The sequence below is a fragment of the Anguilla anguilla genome, chromosome 5 (genome assembly GCF_013347855.1).
Source record: "Anguilla anguilla isolate fAngAng1 chromosome 5, fAngAng1.pri, whole genome shotgun sequence".
Lineage (NCBI taxonomy): Eukaryota > Metazoa > Chordata > Actinopteri > Anguilliformes > Anguillidae > Anguilla > Anguilla anguilla.
This window is the reverse complement of record NC_049205.1, coordinates 1564705-1582485: the sequence shown is the minus strand read 5'-3', so window position 1 is coordinate 1582485 and position 17781 is coordinate 1564705. Positions and strand designations below refer to the sequence as shown.

Below are 17781 nucleotides of genomic sequence, written 5' to 3'. Positions count from 1 at the left end.
TTGGAGTTCTCGTCAGGAGTCTCAGCAAAGCTTTAGCTGTGACTCGCCCCACTTCGTCTGTAGACATTTCTGTTTGACCCAGCGGTCAGGACATTTCTGTTTGACGCAGCAGTTTGACCCAGCAGTCGGGACATTACTGTTTGGCCCAGCAGTTTTACCCAGCAGTCGGGACATTTCTGTTTGACCCAGCAGTTTTACCCAGCAGTCGGGACATTTCTGTTTGACCCAGCAGTTTGACCCAGCAGTCAGGCTTTCTCAAGCCTCACTCGGCATGAATTCTAGCAGCTGTTGTAGCTCTTCACTTTCATATTTTCCTTATTTTATTTTTTTAGTTGAGGGAGAGAGAGGGAGAGACAATGACTTTTGTGTTCGGACTGAACTAGTTTGTATATTCAACATTTGAAGTATATTCTATTTTGTTGTACTCTTGGTTCAAAGTGTATTCGAGTAGATTTTACTGAAATATAAAAAGACCTAAAACAGCTCTGTCTCGTGATTGTTGTTGTTGAACTGTCGGTGGCTGTCTTTACCGCACGAGTCTTCTTTCCAGGCCCAGAATGCCGTGCGCAGTGGAGACGGGATTATTTCCCCTACGTTAAATTCAGCTTTCTATGTGAACCGCTGCCCATCAAATCCACACGTTTTAACTGGGGCTGAAAAGTAAGAATTCAGATGTGTCTCCACCAGGGGGCAGTGTTGCACAAACAATAGAGCGTGTGACCAAAGTGAGTCTGTAGCAGACTGGTGTTACCTGTGCTGTATGGAGTCGGGATTATGGGATGGCATTTTAAACAAAGACAGACTCTTAAGTGATCTGGACAGCGTGAAATGAAGCAGAAATAAATTCAGTTGGAGTGTCCTGCGGAGTCATCAGAAAAATGAAGAAAAAATGTTAAGTTACATGGTTTATCTCCACACTTCATGAATTACACGTTTTATTCTTTCGGATAAACCTTGTGTTGGTTTATGAATCGTTAATATGACAGCAATTTAAATGACTAAATAGAGCCGTTTATTCTGTGTACACCAATGCGGGTGTAGTCTTGGCAGCAGTAAATAAACATCTCCTGTAGTCTTCTAACAAGCTCATCAGGTTATTTGCTACAGTGTGGTAAATAAAAGATTGGACATATTAAATAATTAAGAATAGAAGTTGGCATGGAATCCAGAAACAGCTCTAGTAGTTCTTTCTGGTTTGGCTGTGATCCATTATGTAAGGTGTTGATTTCAAACGTGTCTTCATTTATGAGTGAACAGCCTCTGCACTGCAGCGTGCACTGGCTGCTGGAGAGATACGGTGAGTGGGAATCATTGCTGAGGAGGTGGTGGTGGTGGTGGGGCTGGGGGGGCACAATTATGGCGGGGGGAAGGGAGGGGGGGTCATTTATGGGGCCTTCAGTCTGGGACTATGTGAGCCAAGCCACAGGGAATGCGTTCCTATTTTGGGACAGATTTAATCAGGAAGTTGGCGCTCTCGCCGCCCGTGTTGTGAATTCCCCTCTCAGGTTTACCCCGTTGCCTCTGGGTGAACCGGGCGCTGTCAACACCGGCGACTCCCACACGAGGTCCGGAGGACCGCACCGACGAGCTCCGGTGAGGAGGGTACGAACCGCTGCGCCAGCTCACCGTACGGAAACGGCTGTGCCCCTCAGCGCTGAGAACCTGCAACCCTTCTGTAAGCGTCCAGTGATTCTGCGCTCTGTAATATCGCACCGGTACTCCTGTGGGACGAAGGGCTGTGTTAGGAATGGTGCTAGGGCGTGTGTGTGTGTGCGCGCGTGCGTGTGTGTGCAGGTCTTCATTTCCACCAGTTACCCTGGCTAAATGAGCTAATTGGCTATATACACAAACACTGGTTCAGGGGAAGACTGGAGCACAGTAGAACTTTTCACAAAGGGACATGGGAACAATCTTCAGTTGTCATTCATGCGCTTATTGAGCTAGTTGAAATGTAGCTATCCATAATTAGCCTTAACATTTATGGCCTAAATGTTAGGGCTAATTAAGTAATTAAGGCCAAATCTTTGCAGGCGAACCTCAAATGGACACGGCACTCCTTGCCCAACGGTGTTAAACAAAGGGCGAAAACAAGTCAGAAAATACTGGTGTTTATTTCGTTAAAATCTGGGTGAGGTTAAAAAAACCAGGCGGGAGAAATGAAATGTTTAATTACACACATAAAAAGGTAGATACATTAGGTTGCATAAAAAGGTGTTTGATTTACAGTCCTCTTTCAATAACACTAAAAGGAAATAACTTGTACAGCACTGAGGTAGGTATAACTCATATCCTAGTGTGAACTGAAAGAGCACTGGCAGTGCGGTTTGTAGGCTCAAAACCCACACCCATGTACACTGGTGATGAAATTCCATAGCTGTGTGAGGCCATGTACGCTATATATTATCCAAACATATTTGATATTTTGTGGTTAATGTCTCTTATCCTTGTTACACCCCCTGGACTTCAATTCCCATCAGCCCCAGCAAATACTTCACATATTGAGCTCACCTCCTGGAAACAACACTCCTCCCCACCCCCATCGCTTGAAGGCTAATGTACCTTGCACCTTTGCCAGATAATAACCCCAGTATGGTTCCAAGGTCTGCATAATAAAACTGATTCACAGTGTTGGTCAGTTTGCACTTCACATTTTGAGTTAAACGGACTAGACGTGTATAACGGACAGCTGTGCGCTCCACACGGGCTTCCTGCTTCCTGCGATGGAGTGGATTTTTTACTTTAAGGGGAAGCAGATAGAGAGCACAGATAACGGGAGAGCACAGACCCGTTGCCCTGAGCCACTGGGATGTACCAGTTTAATGGCAGGACTGGGCCCAATGAAGCCACGATGAAGCTGCTCTCGGGAGCTGTTAATGTGCACTGTGTGCACAGTGAGATGAGATGGGACACCTAAAGCTGGAACGCACCAGTCCATGCAGACCGGAGAGTTTCTCAAGCTCAGCGACATCCACACCCCACCCAGAGAAAGCCGCTCTTTCTGTCTGAATTATATTTGCCGTGAAAAAGCGAGCGGCTTAACGGTCTGACTGTGGCCTCGGAGTTTGCAGTGGGGCCCCTGTAGCACAGTCCCCCATTGGGCCCCTGCACAGCCCTCAGTGTGGCCCCACGGTCCCCAGCGTGGCCCCTGTGCGATGCTAGCCCTGGTCGGGCCCCTGGGGCGGGTCCAGGAAGCTGAAGTCGCAGACGAGGGACAGGTGGTCGGAGGGGTAGCTGTAGGAGGGCAGGCGGTCGGGGCCGATCTGCTCGGCGGTGGGCAGCTCCAGCAGGGCGTGGACGCGCAGGCCGCGCCGCGAGTACCACACATAGTCCAGCGTGTGGCAGCTCTCGCCCGACGGGCGGATCTTCCAGGTGGTGTAGGGCGGCTCCGCCAGCCCGTCGGGCGACAGCTGCTTGTAGGCGCTGTCCAGCCCCAGGCCCGAGGCGGCGAAGCGCTGGTACACCTCCTCGTCCGGCTCGGCGTTTAGGTCGCCGCCCACCAGCAGCGGCAGGCCGGGGCGCCCCTCGCTGGCCGCCTGCAGGTACTGCAGCAGGTCGGAGCCCTGGGCCGCGCGGAGGTGCTCCCAGCCGCTCAGCGCCTTCAGGTGCGTGACCGCCACGCACAGCGAGCGCCCCGTCGCCCGGCAACGCAGCGTCTGGACCACCGCCACCTGGTTGGACTTGAACATGGTGGCGGCCAGCCGCATGCTGGCGCTGTCCTCCAGCAGGAAGCGCTCGCGGCGGAAGAACAGGGCGCAGCCGTCCGGCCCGTTGTTGTGCTCCACGCCCAGGCAGGGGGAGCTGGGCTTGGGGCAGAAGGTGCCGTGGTAGCCCAGGCTGCCCAGCATGGGCTGGAAGGTGTCGTGGTAGTGGTCCACCTCCTGCAGGCACAGCACGTCCGGGCGGTAGCGCAGGATCTCCTCCAGGATCAGGTACTTCCGCTCGGCCCACTTCAGAGCCTCCAGAGGACAGCGCACGAAACTGTCCCTCCCCTCGCCCAGAGCTGGGGACACAGCAGGAGGAGCAGCCGTGAACCGAGCGGTCCAGAACCAGAACCACATCAGAACCGCACTTTCACATTAACAGAACGACTCTGCGTTTCAGTAGCTCTTCTAGCTTTAGATAAGGCATCGCAGGGCGGTCCTGTTGACCACCTGCAGTGGACCTGCGTCAGAAACATGATTCATTGGTCGCCATGCCACCCCTGGTCCAGGACAGCCGTGCTGCTTGTGCCAGTTTTCGGGACCCCAGCGGACCCTGTGGCTGTCCGGGACCAGATCTGGGGAGCCCAGTGTACCCCCCCGGGCATCCGCCCCAGGGCAGCTCGACGGGCCTACCTTGGGCGAGGATGTTCCATTGCATGAGCCGGACGGGGTGGGGCTGGTGGGCGGGGCCTCCGGGGGAGACGAAGCTGCGCTGGATTCGCGGCGGCCGGTTCCGCAGCACCTCCTCGCACTCCCTCTGCAGCTCCTCCGGGGCGCAGGGCTCCAGGTCCAGCGCCCCCTCCTGGCCGGGCTCCGCCTGCGCCATGGGACCGCTGCTCAGCATCTGGGCCAGGGCGCTATACAACCTGCTGGAGTTGCTGCCCCTGGGACAAACTGGCACACGCACACACGGGGACAGACACACAGACAGAAACAGACACACACACAGACATGCGCGCGCACACAGGGACGGACGCACACACACACACAAACAGACGCGCACACGGACACAGAGAAAGAGAGAGAGAGAGAGTTAGTCTAATTAAATCTCTTCCTCTTTTTTAGCTCTGAGCTTCCTGTAGGATTAACCGGATTGCTTTCATTAGAAGTAAACCGAACCGACACATCGGTGAACACAAACACTTTCAGAGCCATCCTCTGGAAGTGTGGCTGGACCTCAGCAGCATTGTGAAATGGGTGAGTAAATCTGGAAAAGAAGTATCTTGAGTCTCAAAATGAAGGGCTCAGCTGCATGAACTGTCCACAACATCAGTCAGGGTAAGCAGTGTTCATGTGAAATGGGAATACGTTTCCTTTCCTGAGTCCGTGGCTCTTATGTTGCTGTTTGAACGGTTTCTGCAGCGCACTGAATCCCGCCAAATCCCGCCAAATCCCCCGTGTGGCAGAGCCCGATTACCCAGCGAGGGACCGATCCCCTCGTGACCCCCCCAGGACGGGCCCCGCTGAGCCCACGGGCCCAGCACGGTACGGTAAACCCCCATAATCTCTCCGGGGGCAGAGCTAGACGTTCTGACCACAGCAGACGAGGAGGTAAAGCCGAAGCCTCTGCAGGTCGGCTGGTACGTGTACCGATGCGATAGATTTACTGCAGCCTGCTGCTCTCACTGCTACTACAGCACTGCGCCATCTGCTGGACGGGGACGGAAGTGGACAGACTTCGACAAAAAGTTGTAGAATTTTGTCATTAGTGACACGCCACAAAGAGTACAGCACGCAGGACCGCAGTCACGTCAGCCAACTTCGAGTAACTAGCGAAGACTTACAGAGGCAGCCGTTACACCGGACAAAAGGGACAGAACGACCCCGCTCAATGTGACCCATCGCCTTGGCCAATCGGAGAACAGAAAAACTATGGGTCACGGGAAAATCGCTGTTCTGAGAAGTGCAGTTTCCTCTCTAGTGCCCGCTGAGGAGACGACCCTGACGGAGACGGGGAAGGTCGCGGGCCTTCGCGTGGCTAACCTGATAGCCGGCCCCCGTTAGTCCCAGATCCCTCTGCCTCTGAGCAGGAGGCTCGGCGCCGGCCCCCGTTAGTCCCAGAGCAGGAGGCTCGGCGCCGGCCCCCGTTTCTGGCCCCATCGTTCTCCCAGACAGCCGCGGCGTGCGGAGCCAGAGTCCGCCGAGCTTCCTGCCGCTCCGCGGCGCGTCCCAGAGGGGCTGAGTTCCCCTGACAGCGCGGCGTCGCCCCCCCCCACCCCCCCCAAATCACCCGCGTACGGCTGAGCCCGCGCTGAGCGAGTAGCGGCTACGCTAACGTGTCACCTCCAGACGGAAGCGTCCGCCTGGTTCTGTCAGAAGCCTTCAGAACCGATTTGGGCCGTGCTGTTGCCACGTCTCCGGGACGACGTGACCGAGAACAAATCTGGAAAGGTCCTCTGGCAAAACCCCAGGAGGCGAGACCCAGAGCTAACGGAAACTCGTTCGTTTGCGAAACACGCCACCGTTTGTTAGCCCTACTGCAGCTTCCGGAGAACGCCAGTGACCTGGGTTTGCGGTGGTGTCACTTTTCAAAAATCAATACAATTAAAAAATAAAATGGTTAAAAAAAAACAACAAAAGAAAAAACCATTTGTCTAAGTTGTGCTTTATCCCTGCTGTAAAGATCGGAAAACACGCTATTGAAGAGCGTAACGTAAATGATACAATATATTTTTGGCTTTAAACCATTTTTTAAGCAGAAGTGATATACAACATAACGTGGTTTCTATTTGGAGAGGTTCCCTTGGAAAGAACAGTCAGCTATTATGAATCATCCAGGCATCTAGTACAAGTTCTTCAAAAAACTAACATTAAGAGGCAGTTCATTTTTGCTTGACTTGAAGCCAGTAGGATTTTTCTTCCTATAATTTTTTTTAAAGACTACTTTGTAGGAATTGTTCAGATATAATTTCTAAATTACCGTTATTATATATTTTACTTATTAAAAGCATTACTAGGGGTGCCACAAGGGGATTTTGGGCCCCATGAAAAGATCTCACATTGGGCCCCGCCACCCCAGATAATTCTGTTCTAATGCTTTTTGAGGGCCCCTGTCAGTCATGGAATGTCCTCCTGCAGACAGACTGAACTGTGATGCACGCAGGCAGGTGAATCTAGCTGAACGGTCTCTGGTCACCAAACTTAAATTCACCCCCTACACAGTCACTACAGTCTCAAGGGCACCGTTTCCATGACGTCTTCAGAACGGACCAATTAGGCCCATTTGCTGGCTCTGTGAGCAGAGCCCCGTCCCCCCAGCAGCCAGGAGTCTCCTGGGCGCCGTGGCGACAGCGCGTCGCCGCGACGACGCCCGAGCCGCGAGACTCCCGCGTGTCACTTCCCGCTGATCTGAATCGAACGAGTGCTGATTGGTCCGCGGGCCGAGGCCGCCCGTCAGATCCAGGCGCTTAGCCGCCGCAGAGCGTCATTAGCGAACGGCGCGCCGTAGAATAGCGAACAGCACGGCGTTCTTTCTGCAGTCCCTGGACGATGACGCAAATTTACCGAAGCGCTGAACCATTTCATTTGCTAAAAGTATTCATTTTATCAGAACAAATGGTTCTGTTCATCCCTTATATAATATTTCGACCACCTTTCAATACATCTTCTATGCTGTACTGTCTGTTCACAGCTAGCTTGATGCTAGTAGCTGTAAACTGTTTACAATGTTGTATTACAACAAAAAATAAAGGAAATTACGATAAGACTCCCCACACACAAAGCTGTAATCAAAAAAAGGAAAAATGACAATCAGCTCACCAATGACTTCCATCTTCCAGCTGTGGTGTGTGTGCGCGTGCGTGCGTGCGTGTGCAGGATATGCAGAGAGGAGTACCCAAGTCCGTCTGGGACAGACCGAGTGCGTTCCTCTAGAGACCAGCTCTGCTACCGTCCCTCTGTCACATGACCACCGCCCCCAAGCCCGCCTAGAACGTCACGCCAAGAGATGGGATTACACAGAAAAGACGTCAGATGTGCGCCTGTGGGCCAGAAGTCATGTGACCGGGGCAGGATGTGGTGCGTAGCTCGCACGCGGGGTGCGTTTCCACACCCTGGGGCGGACCGTTCCAGTTTCCCAGGATGCTTGTCTGTCAGAGCGTGTGTGAAAGCGAAGCTACGCTGCGTGTTCTGCGCCGCTCTGCAGTGCCGTCAGGCGTTTCATCATCGCTCTTTAGAAGGGAAGCAGCCGCTGCTTCTTCCTGTTTCAAAGAGAGCTCGTTCAGCATCACACGCACGTCTCCACGAGCTGCACCTTGCGCAAGAGGGAGGGGGGTACAGGAAGTGTCGCTCTTGGGACAGGAACAATACCCCCAACCACTTCTGCTGAACACCCCTGAACAGGGTCAGAGCGTTGGGACACAAGGCCTCTTGCACCAGCTCTTAACACACAGACCAGTGAGGGTCACCGGACTGACGGACTCACTGAAAATGGGAGGAGCTCGCTGGCTCCCTCTGCTCTGAGCAGCGCTGCTTTCACACGTGGGATGTGTGAAAGCAGGCAACGTCCCACACAGAGGACGGAGTGTAGCACAGTGGGTAAGGAACTGGGCTTGTAACCGAAAGGTCGCAGGTTCGATTCCCGGGTAGGACACTGCCGTTGTACCCTTGAGCAAGGTACTTAACCGAAATTGCTTCAGTATATATCCAGCTGTATAAATGGATACAATGTAAAAATGCTATGTAAAAGTTGTGTAAGTCGCTCTGGATAAGAGCGTCTGCTAAATGCCTGTAATGTAATGTGATGGGATTTTTGGGGTGTTCTCCCCCCCCACCCCCCACCCCCCACCCCAACCCACCTGGCCCGCGCTCGCCCGGGAACCACAATACAGCCAAGGTCCTGGATCAGAGGAATACAGAAGATGGTCCACTCCCTACATTTCACACTGCTAGCAGTTAGCTGCATGGACCATGTCCCTCAGTAGTCTGTCAGCTCAAAAGGACAGGAGAAATCCTACACTGGCAGAAGTTGAAATGGCAGCGGTGTGCTGGTGTGTGTGTGTGTGTGGGGTTTGGGAGAGAATAAGCAGAGGATTACACCATCTGGATGTCATTGGTGGTTACCATGCCGATTAACCTTCAGACAGGTTTTCTGCTTGCTCACAAACCGCTGCAGCGTGTTAGCAGAACAGGCCAGTTTTTCCAAAGGACACGCTTGCAGGTTGCTGGAACAGCGACATGGGGGTGGGGGATGGGGAGGGGGGGGGTCAGTGAGGGGGGGAGCGATATCTTGCCGCTGAGCTCAGAGTTATGTAACGGGGCAACCAGCGTGAGTTATGAATGTAAATATGTGTATGTGTAAATATGAAGTGTGTTGTGAGTTCATGCATGTTATGGTGATCCAATGAAAAATACAAACAGTGCAAAGCAGTAACTGCAGGAGCTGACATACTGCTAAAACCTGGTCCAGCGTGCCTTACAATCCCAGTCATATAACACACTGTCTGCAGTCTTCACTACTGCTGTGGTTCTGTTTCAGCTAAAACATGGAAATAGATAATTTTAAAGGAATATTTGAAGTGTACTTACCACACAGGGTGTGGACAAAAACGCATTAAAGACAGGATTTCATTCAACATAAACCACAAATTCCTTCTACAGTTCTACCGTGGTGTTCTTTCAACACTGCAAACACACGATATTGATTCAGCAGGAGCGGCAGCACAGGTTAATCTGCAGGCTTGGCCTTCATAAGAATGTACACTTCAGTGCCCCTTACCAGAATGAGACGTGGTCGAAACTTTCCTCTGCACCGTCCACGTCAGAACGATCATAAATGCAAAGTTTGCTCAACCCTGACACACCCAACTCCAGGGCATCTGCTCAGAGAGAGACACAGCTGTTCTGCTCTAATGCCACGAGACACCGTGGCTCTATAACTAGTGCACCACCTGGTGGCCAGTGTGAGCAGTGCGCTGGACTGCCATCAGTCTTCCCTGAGTTATGGTGCAGCCCGTTCACATCCGAATAAAACCCTAACATACTGCTACGTTTACACAGAAGTGCTGAAGCTCTGCCAGACCGGGCCATAAAGAAGACTTACACCACATGCTGTCATACTGCTGCACTATCTAGAGGAGCATCTAATTGGTACACATTTAATTAGGCTTTCTCTGGGCACCCATGAAACCTAATTATTAAGTTAGTGGAGTTGTTATAGAGGACAGTATATTTAATCTTTTTCACGAGCACTTAGAAGCAAGTTACACAAAATGCGGTGTGATTATTATATCATTATACCTGAGTTAGGCATTTAAAGGGCACATGGCCATGGGTTTTACAAACCACTGCAAAAATGGGGACAAAAGACACTTTATCAGTATTAAGTAAGACTAGCCATACTTTACACTGATAGTACTGTGCCCTCCTTAGTCATTTTGAATTTCCATCCTGGGTAAACAATTAAATTCAATTTAAATTCAAATCCAATTTGATTCACCAGTTAAATGCAGATTAGAAATCTAGGCTGAATCCACTTGACTTGACCGGCAAAACTCTCCGTCCCCTCCACCCTAAAACAGGCTCACGCAGCCACACGCGGTGACCTCCACTCCCACAATGCATCAGCTGCACCCACGGGCCTCCGCTATCAGGAACGGAGAGTGTTGATTGGACCGCAGCTGGGCGGGGTCACACGGGGTCTGGTTTTAGGTACTCTCACTCTTTAAATAAAGCTCTGTGGGCTGAAGTCCTGCAAGAGTCATGCCAGCCTTCTGTCTGTGGTTTCCATGGCGTTTACGCGTGGGTCTTCATGTGCACTTTCACAACAGACCGTTTTCTGGCGATTCAACACCAGATCGTCCAGATGACGGACGCCTGTATTTTGGTGCACCTGCATTTAGCCATTCGATGACTGTTGTACTTGTGCAATATTCATGTTGTGCTAAACAGCTACATGTTTTCCACAGGCTTTCCCTTTCCTTTGAAAGGTGAGCACTGATGACCACCCGTGGGGTCAGAGGTCACTGGGTGGGAGGAGATCTGATCCGCGGACGGGCGCTCGTGTCCGTCCCGGCGTCTCGGAACCAGAGAAGTGAGAACGGAGCGTGGGGCCAGCTGGGAGTGACGCTCGGAAACCCGAGAAGCTGGCCGTCGCCATGGGAACAGGGGGAAGTGGCGGTCCACGTGGGTCACGCGGGCTGCCGGACCGGTCCTCCAAACGCACAGGTACGGCACGACAGACTCAGTCTGACCGAGATGCCGCGTGACGACGGCGCATTCGATAGTGTATACGGCGCTGTTCTGCGCGGCGCTAGCTTCCCTGTCCCCCCCCAGCCTCTGGCCCCCAGCGCTTCCCTGTCCCCCCCAGACTCTGGCCCCCAGCGCTCCACCAGTCCCCCCCAGCCTCTGGCCCCCAGCTCTTTACCAGTCCACTGTAGTCCGGAGAGGAAGGAGCCGCTGGGCACCAGAAAGACCGCACAACAGCCGGGCTCCATGACGCCCAGCGATTACTCACTGCTTCTAATCGCGCCCCAGCAGCGTCCCTCAAATCAATTTGTGCTTGTGTGTTTACTGAGACAGTTTGTGAGCTGATTATGGCCCTTTGCAATAATTGCCGACCAAAATTTAAGAGGGGAACAGATTCATTAATCAGATAAAGATGAATTAAGGTTTACTTTCTGATAGCGTTTAATCCGTCAACACATTTGTGCAATGAAGAGCGGTCCACCTGCTCTCCATAAACCGGAATTAAGGATTCCAGAGAGAATTCTCATCGTCTTACACAGTCTAACATGAATCAACACCACGCTCTCAGTGTGGTTCTGCGGGAATAAAGGCTTCTAGCTGTTTACAAAGAATGCTTGGATAGGACTGTATTAGGCCTATTAAAGTTACCTTCCCCAGTGCTGTTTTAGCTGTAATTTCACTAAATCCACGTGAATAAAAAAAAAGAAAACAAACAACCCCGGCCGTCACAGATCCCCGACTGCTCCCCTAGTGACACATCACATTTCAACTGCCTTTCCATCTCGTGACATCATCTGACCGTGGCAAAGCCTTTTTACGGCCTGGGTTATGTAAAGAATGTAGGAATTATACAATCAATATAAGCGTTAGGCTACACACTTCCAAACTGCATTTCAACCCACAGGGCTAGGAGGAGAAATATTAGGAGAATAACGATAGTTAACGAACGTTACCATCATGGATGGGAGAAAGAAGCCTTCGGGCGCCCAAAACCGAAAAAGAAAAATGAAAAGACAGGATACAGAAAGAAAGATGAGAACATCACTGTCAAACTGGATAACCAAACCAACATCACAGCAGGAGCAGGGTGATCAGAGCAGTTCAGAGTCCAGTCAGAGCTCAGCAAATGGAGGCGGGAATACTAACGTTATGTAAGCAAGCTGGCTAAAGTTAGCTACGGTTAGCTAGCAACTGAAAGATAGTTTGAAAGAAAGTTTTCATACTAAGAAATAATAGGTTGCTGTGGATGTCGTTCAAGTAACGTTAACATCTGTCGGCGATAAACAGGCTAACTGAATGCAGGACTGGTGGAAAGAAGTAAGCTACCGTTAGCTAGCTAATTTAACCCGCTCTTTCCTCCAGTCCTGCATTCAGTTGACTTCAGCCTGTTTATCACATGGCTAGCTAACGTTAGCTATCGATAGCTAAATGTAAATAATGCTCTGCTGATAACAAACCAGCGATTACTAACTAACGTTAGTGTATCACATGATGACACATAGGTTGCATTGCGTGTTTTTAAAGAGGTGTTAATTCGCTTAATTTATCAATATCCCCAGCGAGGAACAGAGCAGAGAGGGTGCTGATGCCAGCATTAACAGTGACGGAGTGACAAGTAATGCTAGTGGAGACTCGGACGAGACTGGCAGGTAGGCTGTTACCAGGGACATAAGAGCTGAGATGAAAAAAAAAAAAAAAACATGTTTTAAACAGTCTTCAACATATGCCATTTTTGGGGACAAAATCGGCCATTTCAGAAAGTGGTGGGGACATGTCCCCAGTGTAAATGACACCTATGGCTGTTACCTAAAAATCGATTTACTTTCACTTTCATTCCTATTTTGATCGTGAATGCAAGCGCAATTGCATTTTGATCCTATAATGATTGTGATGTATTAAAAATAAAAAAGTAAATAAATCTGTTTTATATTGATCAACACTGTTCATGTTCCAAGAATGACAATAACACATTTTCGACCAAAATTTAAGTTACGGCTTTTTGCCTTTGCACGGCAGTAGGCCTACTCCTACACGCTTTACCATTTATGATTAATGCAACCGAACACCACAACTCCCATTTTGGAAAGTGGTCCAAATGAAACTATAAAACGAATTTAAAACGCAGGCCTGAATGATCAAGCAGCAGTGCCGGGCTATGTAAATAAATATTATAAAATCCCGGCAATCCACTTCCATTGCAACATTTGTTCAAACAGTAAAAATGACTCAACAGGTTGGCAAACCGACTAGGCCTTCGCCCGACTGTATTTGCAAACAGACTAAAGTTAAATAAACACGTGCATGTTGCTCACCTTCTACACATAAGGGTGACAGAAGTAAACAATTCAATAAACAAACAGAATCTCTTTTTGAAACGTGGACGGTGACATCGTGCTCACTTTTCGTGCTCCGTTTCCTGTACACCACATGAAACGTGGAAGTCTGCCTCAAATTTAGACGCGAGAATCGTTATTGGGCATTTTGTCATTTAAAGTTGAAAGCAAGTGCATTCAACACAAAAACCAAAACAGCTAGCCTACACGCAATGCATTGGTATCACATGCAGGGCAAAAGAAAGGGCCTACTGTCCCTCGAACGCACCGTAGAAACGGCTATTCCTCCTACTCACCGTTTCCGGAGCCTACAGAACCAGATGCCGTTGTTGCTTTCGATGCCACTGGTGTGATATTCTGGCTCTCGACACAAGCCGGGTGACATAACAGAGATTTCACGGAAAGGGAGAGATTCTTTGCGCCCCCGGATCGTTTAACCGGTGAGCGCGGTACAGAGACACGCAACACCGATATGTCTCTTTGTAGCAGGGCCGAGCACAATCTGCCCGGACTTTGATACATCCCGTCATCCGTTTCCGTTACAATTTGAAGGACAGTGGGTTGAGTGAGAATGTAGCTATCCCATTCTGGTTTTTATTATATACAAAACTGACAACAGCTTGGTCAATAATTGACCAGTTCTTCGGAAAAACATGAACGCATTTTGTTCTTTGACAGTTAACTTACCTTATTTTTGTTACGTAGCCTAGTTAACCCGTTAGCAAACATCTGACTAAGTTACAACGTGACACAAAGGATCGCAACAACTATTACAGTAGGGGTGGTTGTGTCAATGCAACAAACATAACCGTCTATTTTGTGGTTTATTTGGGGAATTGCACTTCTTGTATAAACGTTGACTGTGAACTGCGAACTGTTCTTGATCGAAAATGTTTGAACGATAATACTGTAGACTAGAATGTATGCACGCGTGGACACAGCCAGTCCCCCGTATTTCTACGGGAAGTGGTCTGGGCTGAAACGAGGCGAAAAGTCCATTGATTTCGGGGGGTGAAGTTCAAAGTCCCGCCCCTTCCACATGACGTTTTGAACATTCCTTGGATTATTATATAATCGTTCGAACAAATGCTGTTTATGAACTACATACATAGACATACACGGAAATATTTAACTGTTGAAAATAGTTCAGTGAGATTGATGTGAATCACTGAATTTAAATAATAGCGTATGCATGTTAATTTGTACTATATTTTATTTGAGAAACGTTTCTAGACTACAATCTGCTAAATTTTTGATTTTGCAGAGCAGCCATATGGTGTATGGCAGATGGCATACCACCTCTGATCTTTGGGGTTTTTAAACACCTAAAGACAAGTATTTACTGACATATACAAAACTGTACTGTTTAATGTTTTCCTTTAGTTTGGCCTGTTTTATATGGAGAGAATTGCCTAAATTACAGAAGGAATTAGAAAATGGAAAATGTATCTCACAATGTACTGTTCATACGCATCAGAGTTTATAAGTACAATTCTGAACAAATTTACTTTTACTCTTCTGGGCAAGAGCGTCTTCTTTCAACTTCCAAGCCTCCAGTTAGCGTTGCTAGATGCTCGTGATTTTTATCCTCCATGAAATATTCTTCAAATACCTCCATTTGCAGCTGACTCCTTTACAGATCTCCTGTACCCCCTTTCAAAGCTGCCAGCTGCCATCAGGTCCCATAAGCACCCAGAGGCTTTCCCCTCAATTTTTTCTCAAACCCTACACTGGGGAGAAATTCTCTAAATCTGCCGGTCCGGATGCAAGTGCATACGCATTTAACCATCACTGTTTTGATTCCTGTCACCTATGAACGTACACTTTTCCACATCATCTTCTGATGAGGCACCGCTCATGTGCAGAGCCATAGGCTGTAACACGAGGGAGATTTTTCAGGGATACTGTGTACAGCTTATCCAGATATCCCACAGTAAAATGATAATACCAAAGGTCTCAGAAGATCTCGAATTCCACTTGTACACTCTTCCACTTGTGCTCTTATCCTGCGTGTGCACTCTTCCACTTCTGCTCTTATTCAGCTCGTACACTCGTTCACTTCCAATGTTATTCTGCTCCTGGTTTCTTGGGTCTTAACCATTTCAGGTGAACTGACAGCAAAGGTGCCCTAACACTACTTCCACACTAAACTTACCTAAAACATTTCACATTCTTCTGCACCTTCAAATAATTATTATGTATATTTTTAGTTTAAATTCCAGGTTTTAATCCTATGGAAAACAGTGCTGGTGCAGGGGCTGACTGCTGATTTTTTGGGAGCCCAGTGCGAGGTCTTATTTGCAGCTGTTAGCCCAGTTGGCCAGTCGGCTGGGTCATCGGTTTTGTGAATTGCTTGCTGTTTTGAATGTTTGCACTGGGTGAATTGGGCCATAGACACTGTATCTCTGTACAGGATCAATCCAATGTGTATTTAACAGTGCGCAAAGAAAACAAAAGCCATTGCCGGGAAACTGTGTTTAAATGTCAAAAACATTAGAATCTGAGCCAATAATGAAAGAAAAAAATAATTGTGCGCTTCTGTGGGAGCGTGCTTTTGTCCAAATGCATCTTATTACTAAAGTGTAGACTGTCTTTATGTGATGTTCTGTGTAAGGACCCACACGCAGACCAGGGAAATCCAAAAAACGTTGTCTTTAATCAGTGCGAAGTTCGAAGCCAGGTGATCAGAGAGAGTGCGGTACAGAATCGAGTTTCCAAAAGAAAAGTAAAAAGACAGGCAAAAAGTCAAAAACCAGGAGATCAGAAATAGCGAAGGTACAAAGGGGCAGGCAAAAGAGAAGTCAAAGAAAAGCGAAGGTCGAACCAGATCAAACAAAACCAAAAGGGGCAGGCAAACTCGAAGTCGGGCAAAGGGGTGTCGCAAGAATCTCAATAAACAAAGGCTTACAAATAATCGGCACAATGAATATGATCAACGTTCTGACAGGGACATGGTGGAAAAGACTGACATTTATACACTGGGGAAGGTAACAATCAAGGAGGGGTTACGTGAGTGAGGGCGGAGTAACAAACAACATCCAGGTGAAGAACATTAGGATAACTAATTAAATGACAGGGGACTGACAAAACGCGGACTGGAATCACATAGACAACAATGATAACAGACGGCCTGGGTTTAGCAGGTAAAACACGTGCAGAGAGAGAGAGGTGCAGTTAGAGCAAGAGACAGGTGCAGGCAATTGCAGAACTCAGCGTTAGAGCAGGCTAGAAAGAAAAGGGGCGGAGCTACAGCGCAGCATGGAAAAGGGGAGACTGGTTAATGTATTAGTATAGTGATCTAAACTATCAAAAACCCAAAACTAGTGTGTGTTAGTCCATTAGTAATATTCACATGTTAGTATATTAGCGAGGTTAGTACTTTACAATCTATAAGTTAGTAGGGATTAGTAGAAATTAGTAAAACTAGAAATCAGCAGGAAGAAAGTAAAGCGAGACTGGAAAGAAGGGGGGAAACCACGAAAACCCGGAACCACCCGAATAGTGAAATCACACAAGTACAGGGGAGTGAAGCAGCTCAGGGAACACAGACACAGAGACAGTACTGGGGAGACAAGTGACCGGGAAATACAGACTACAACAGTACCCCCCCCCCTAGGAAACGCCTCTTGGCGTTTTCACCGGTGGTACAGGGTGTTTGACATGAAAGTCCTTAACCATCTGCTTATCCAAAATGAAGCGAGAGGGGATCCAGCTTCTTTCCTCGGGGCCGTAGCCTTCCCAGTCCACCAGGTACTGAAGGCCGCGACCCCGACGACGAACATCCAACAGTTTGTTCACGGTGTAGGCATCACCACCATCAATGAGTCGGGGGGGAGGGGGGGGCTCAGGGGCAGGGCAGAGGGGATGGGTAACAACGGGTTTTAAGCGGGAAACATGAAAAGTGGGGTGAATTCTGCGCATGGTGGAGGGTAACTTTAATATAACAGCAGTGGGGCTGAGGATTTTAACAATAGGGAAGGGGCCAATAAAACGAGGAGCTAACTTCTGGGACTCAACACGTAGGGGAATGTCTCTGGTGGTGAGCCAAACACGCTGTCCAACTCTGTAGGAGGGGGCTTTAGAGCGGCGGCGATCGGCCGTCACCTTCATCCTGGCGCTGGCGCGAAGCAAGTTGAGGCGAGCGGTCTTCCATGTTCTCCTGCAGCGCCGGATGAAGGCTTCAGCTGAGGGGACCCCCACCTCCTCCTCCTGACTAGGGAATAGAGGCGGCTGGTACCCTAGGCAGCACTCGAACGGAGAAAGTTTGGAAGCGGAGGTGTGTGAGTTAATGGCATACTCTGCCCAGGGTAGTTGATAAGACCATGAGGTGGGGTTCTTGGAGCAGAGGCATCTAAGGACAGTTTCGATCACTTGATTGGCCCGCTCGGTCTGGCCATTGGTCTGGGGGTGAAATCCTGAGGATAGGCTAATGGAGGAACCCAACAGTGAGCAGAAAGCTTTCCAGAAACGTGCAGTGAACTGGGGGCCTCTATCGGAAACTATATTAGTGGGGATGCCGTGTAATCTAATAACGTGATGAATGAGTAAGTTGGCAGTTTCTT

At 49.3% G+C, this 17781-nt stretch overlaps 1 protein-coding gene across 3 annotated transcripts; it reads right to left on the bottom strand.

Moving 5' to 3' along the window:
* Positions 1-2092: 2092 nt before the first annotated feature.
* On the bottom strand, positions 2093-14027 carry LOC118228032 (nocturnin-like). 3 transcript variants are annotated; one of them, XM_035419226.1, is made up of 3 exons: positions 13907-14027; positions 4335-4595; positions 2093-4000 (listed from the first exon to the last, which is right to left on the bottom strand). In XM_035419226.1, the coding sequence occupies exons 2-3, from the start codon at positions 4543-4545 to the stop codon at positions 3156-3158; spliced, it is 1056 nt and encodes a 351-aa protein (XP_035275117.1). In that variant the 5' UTR covers positions 4546-4595; positions 13907-14027; the 3' UTR covers positions 2093-3155. The 3 variants fall into 3 exon arrangements, with proteins under 3 accessions (XP_035275117.1, XP_035275115.1, XP_035275116.1); XM_035419224.1 differs by lacking the exon at positions 13907-14027 and adding an exon at positions 13516-13900; XM_035419225.1 differs by lacking the exon at positions 13907-14027 and adding an exon at positions 7461-8178.
* Between the last annotated feature and the right edge of the window lie 3754 nt (positions 14028-17781).

Excerpts from the sequence above, each read along its gene's own strand:
- LOC118228032 (XM_035419224.1), bottom strand. The coding sequence starts at position 13,741 with ATGTATCAAAGTCCGGGCAGATTGTGCTCGGCCCTGCTACAAAGAGAC. Across the intron at positions 4,596-13,515 it reads TTCTGTAGGCTCCGGAAACG|TTTGTCCCAGGGGCAGCAAC; the intron begins GTGAGTAGGAGG and ends TGCGTGTGCCAG. Across the intron at positions 4,001-4,334 it reads ATGGAACATCCTCGCCCAAG|CTCTGGGCGAGGGGAGGGAC; the intron begins GTAGGCCCGTCG and ends CTGTGTCCCCAG.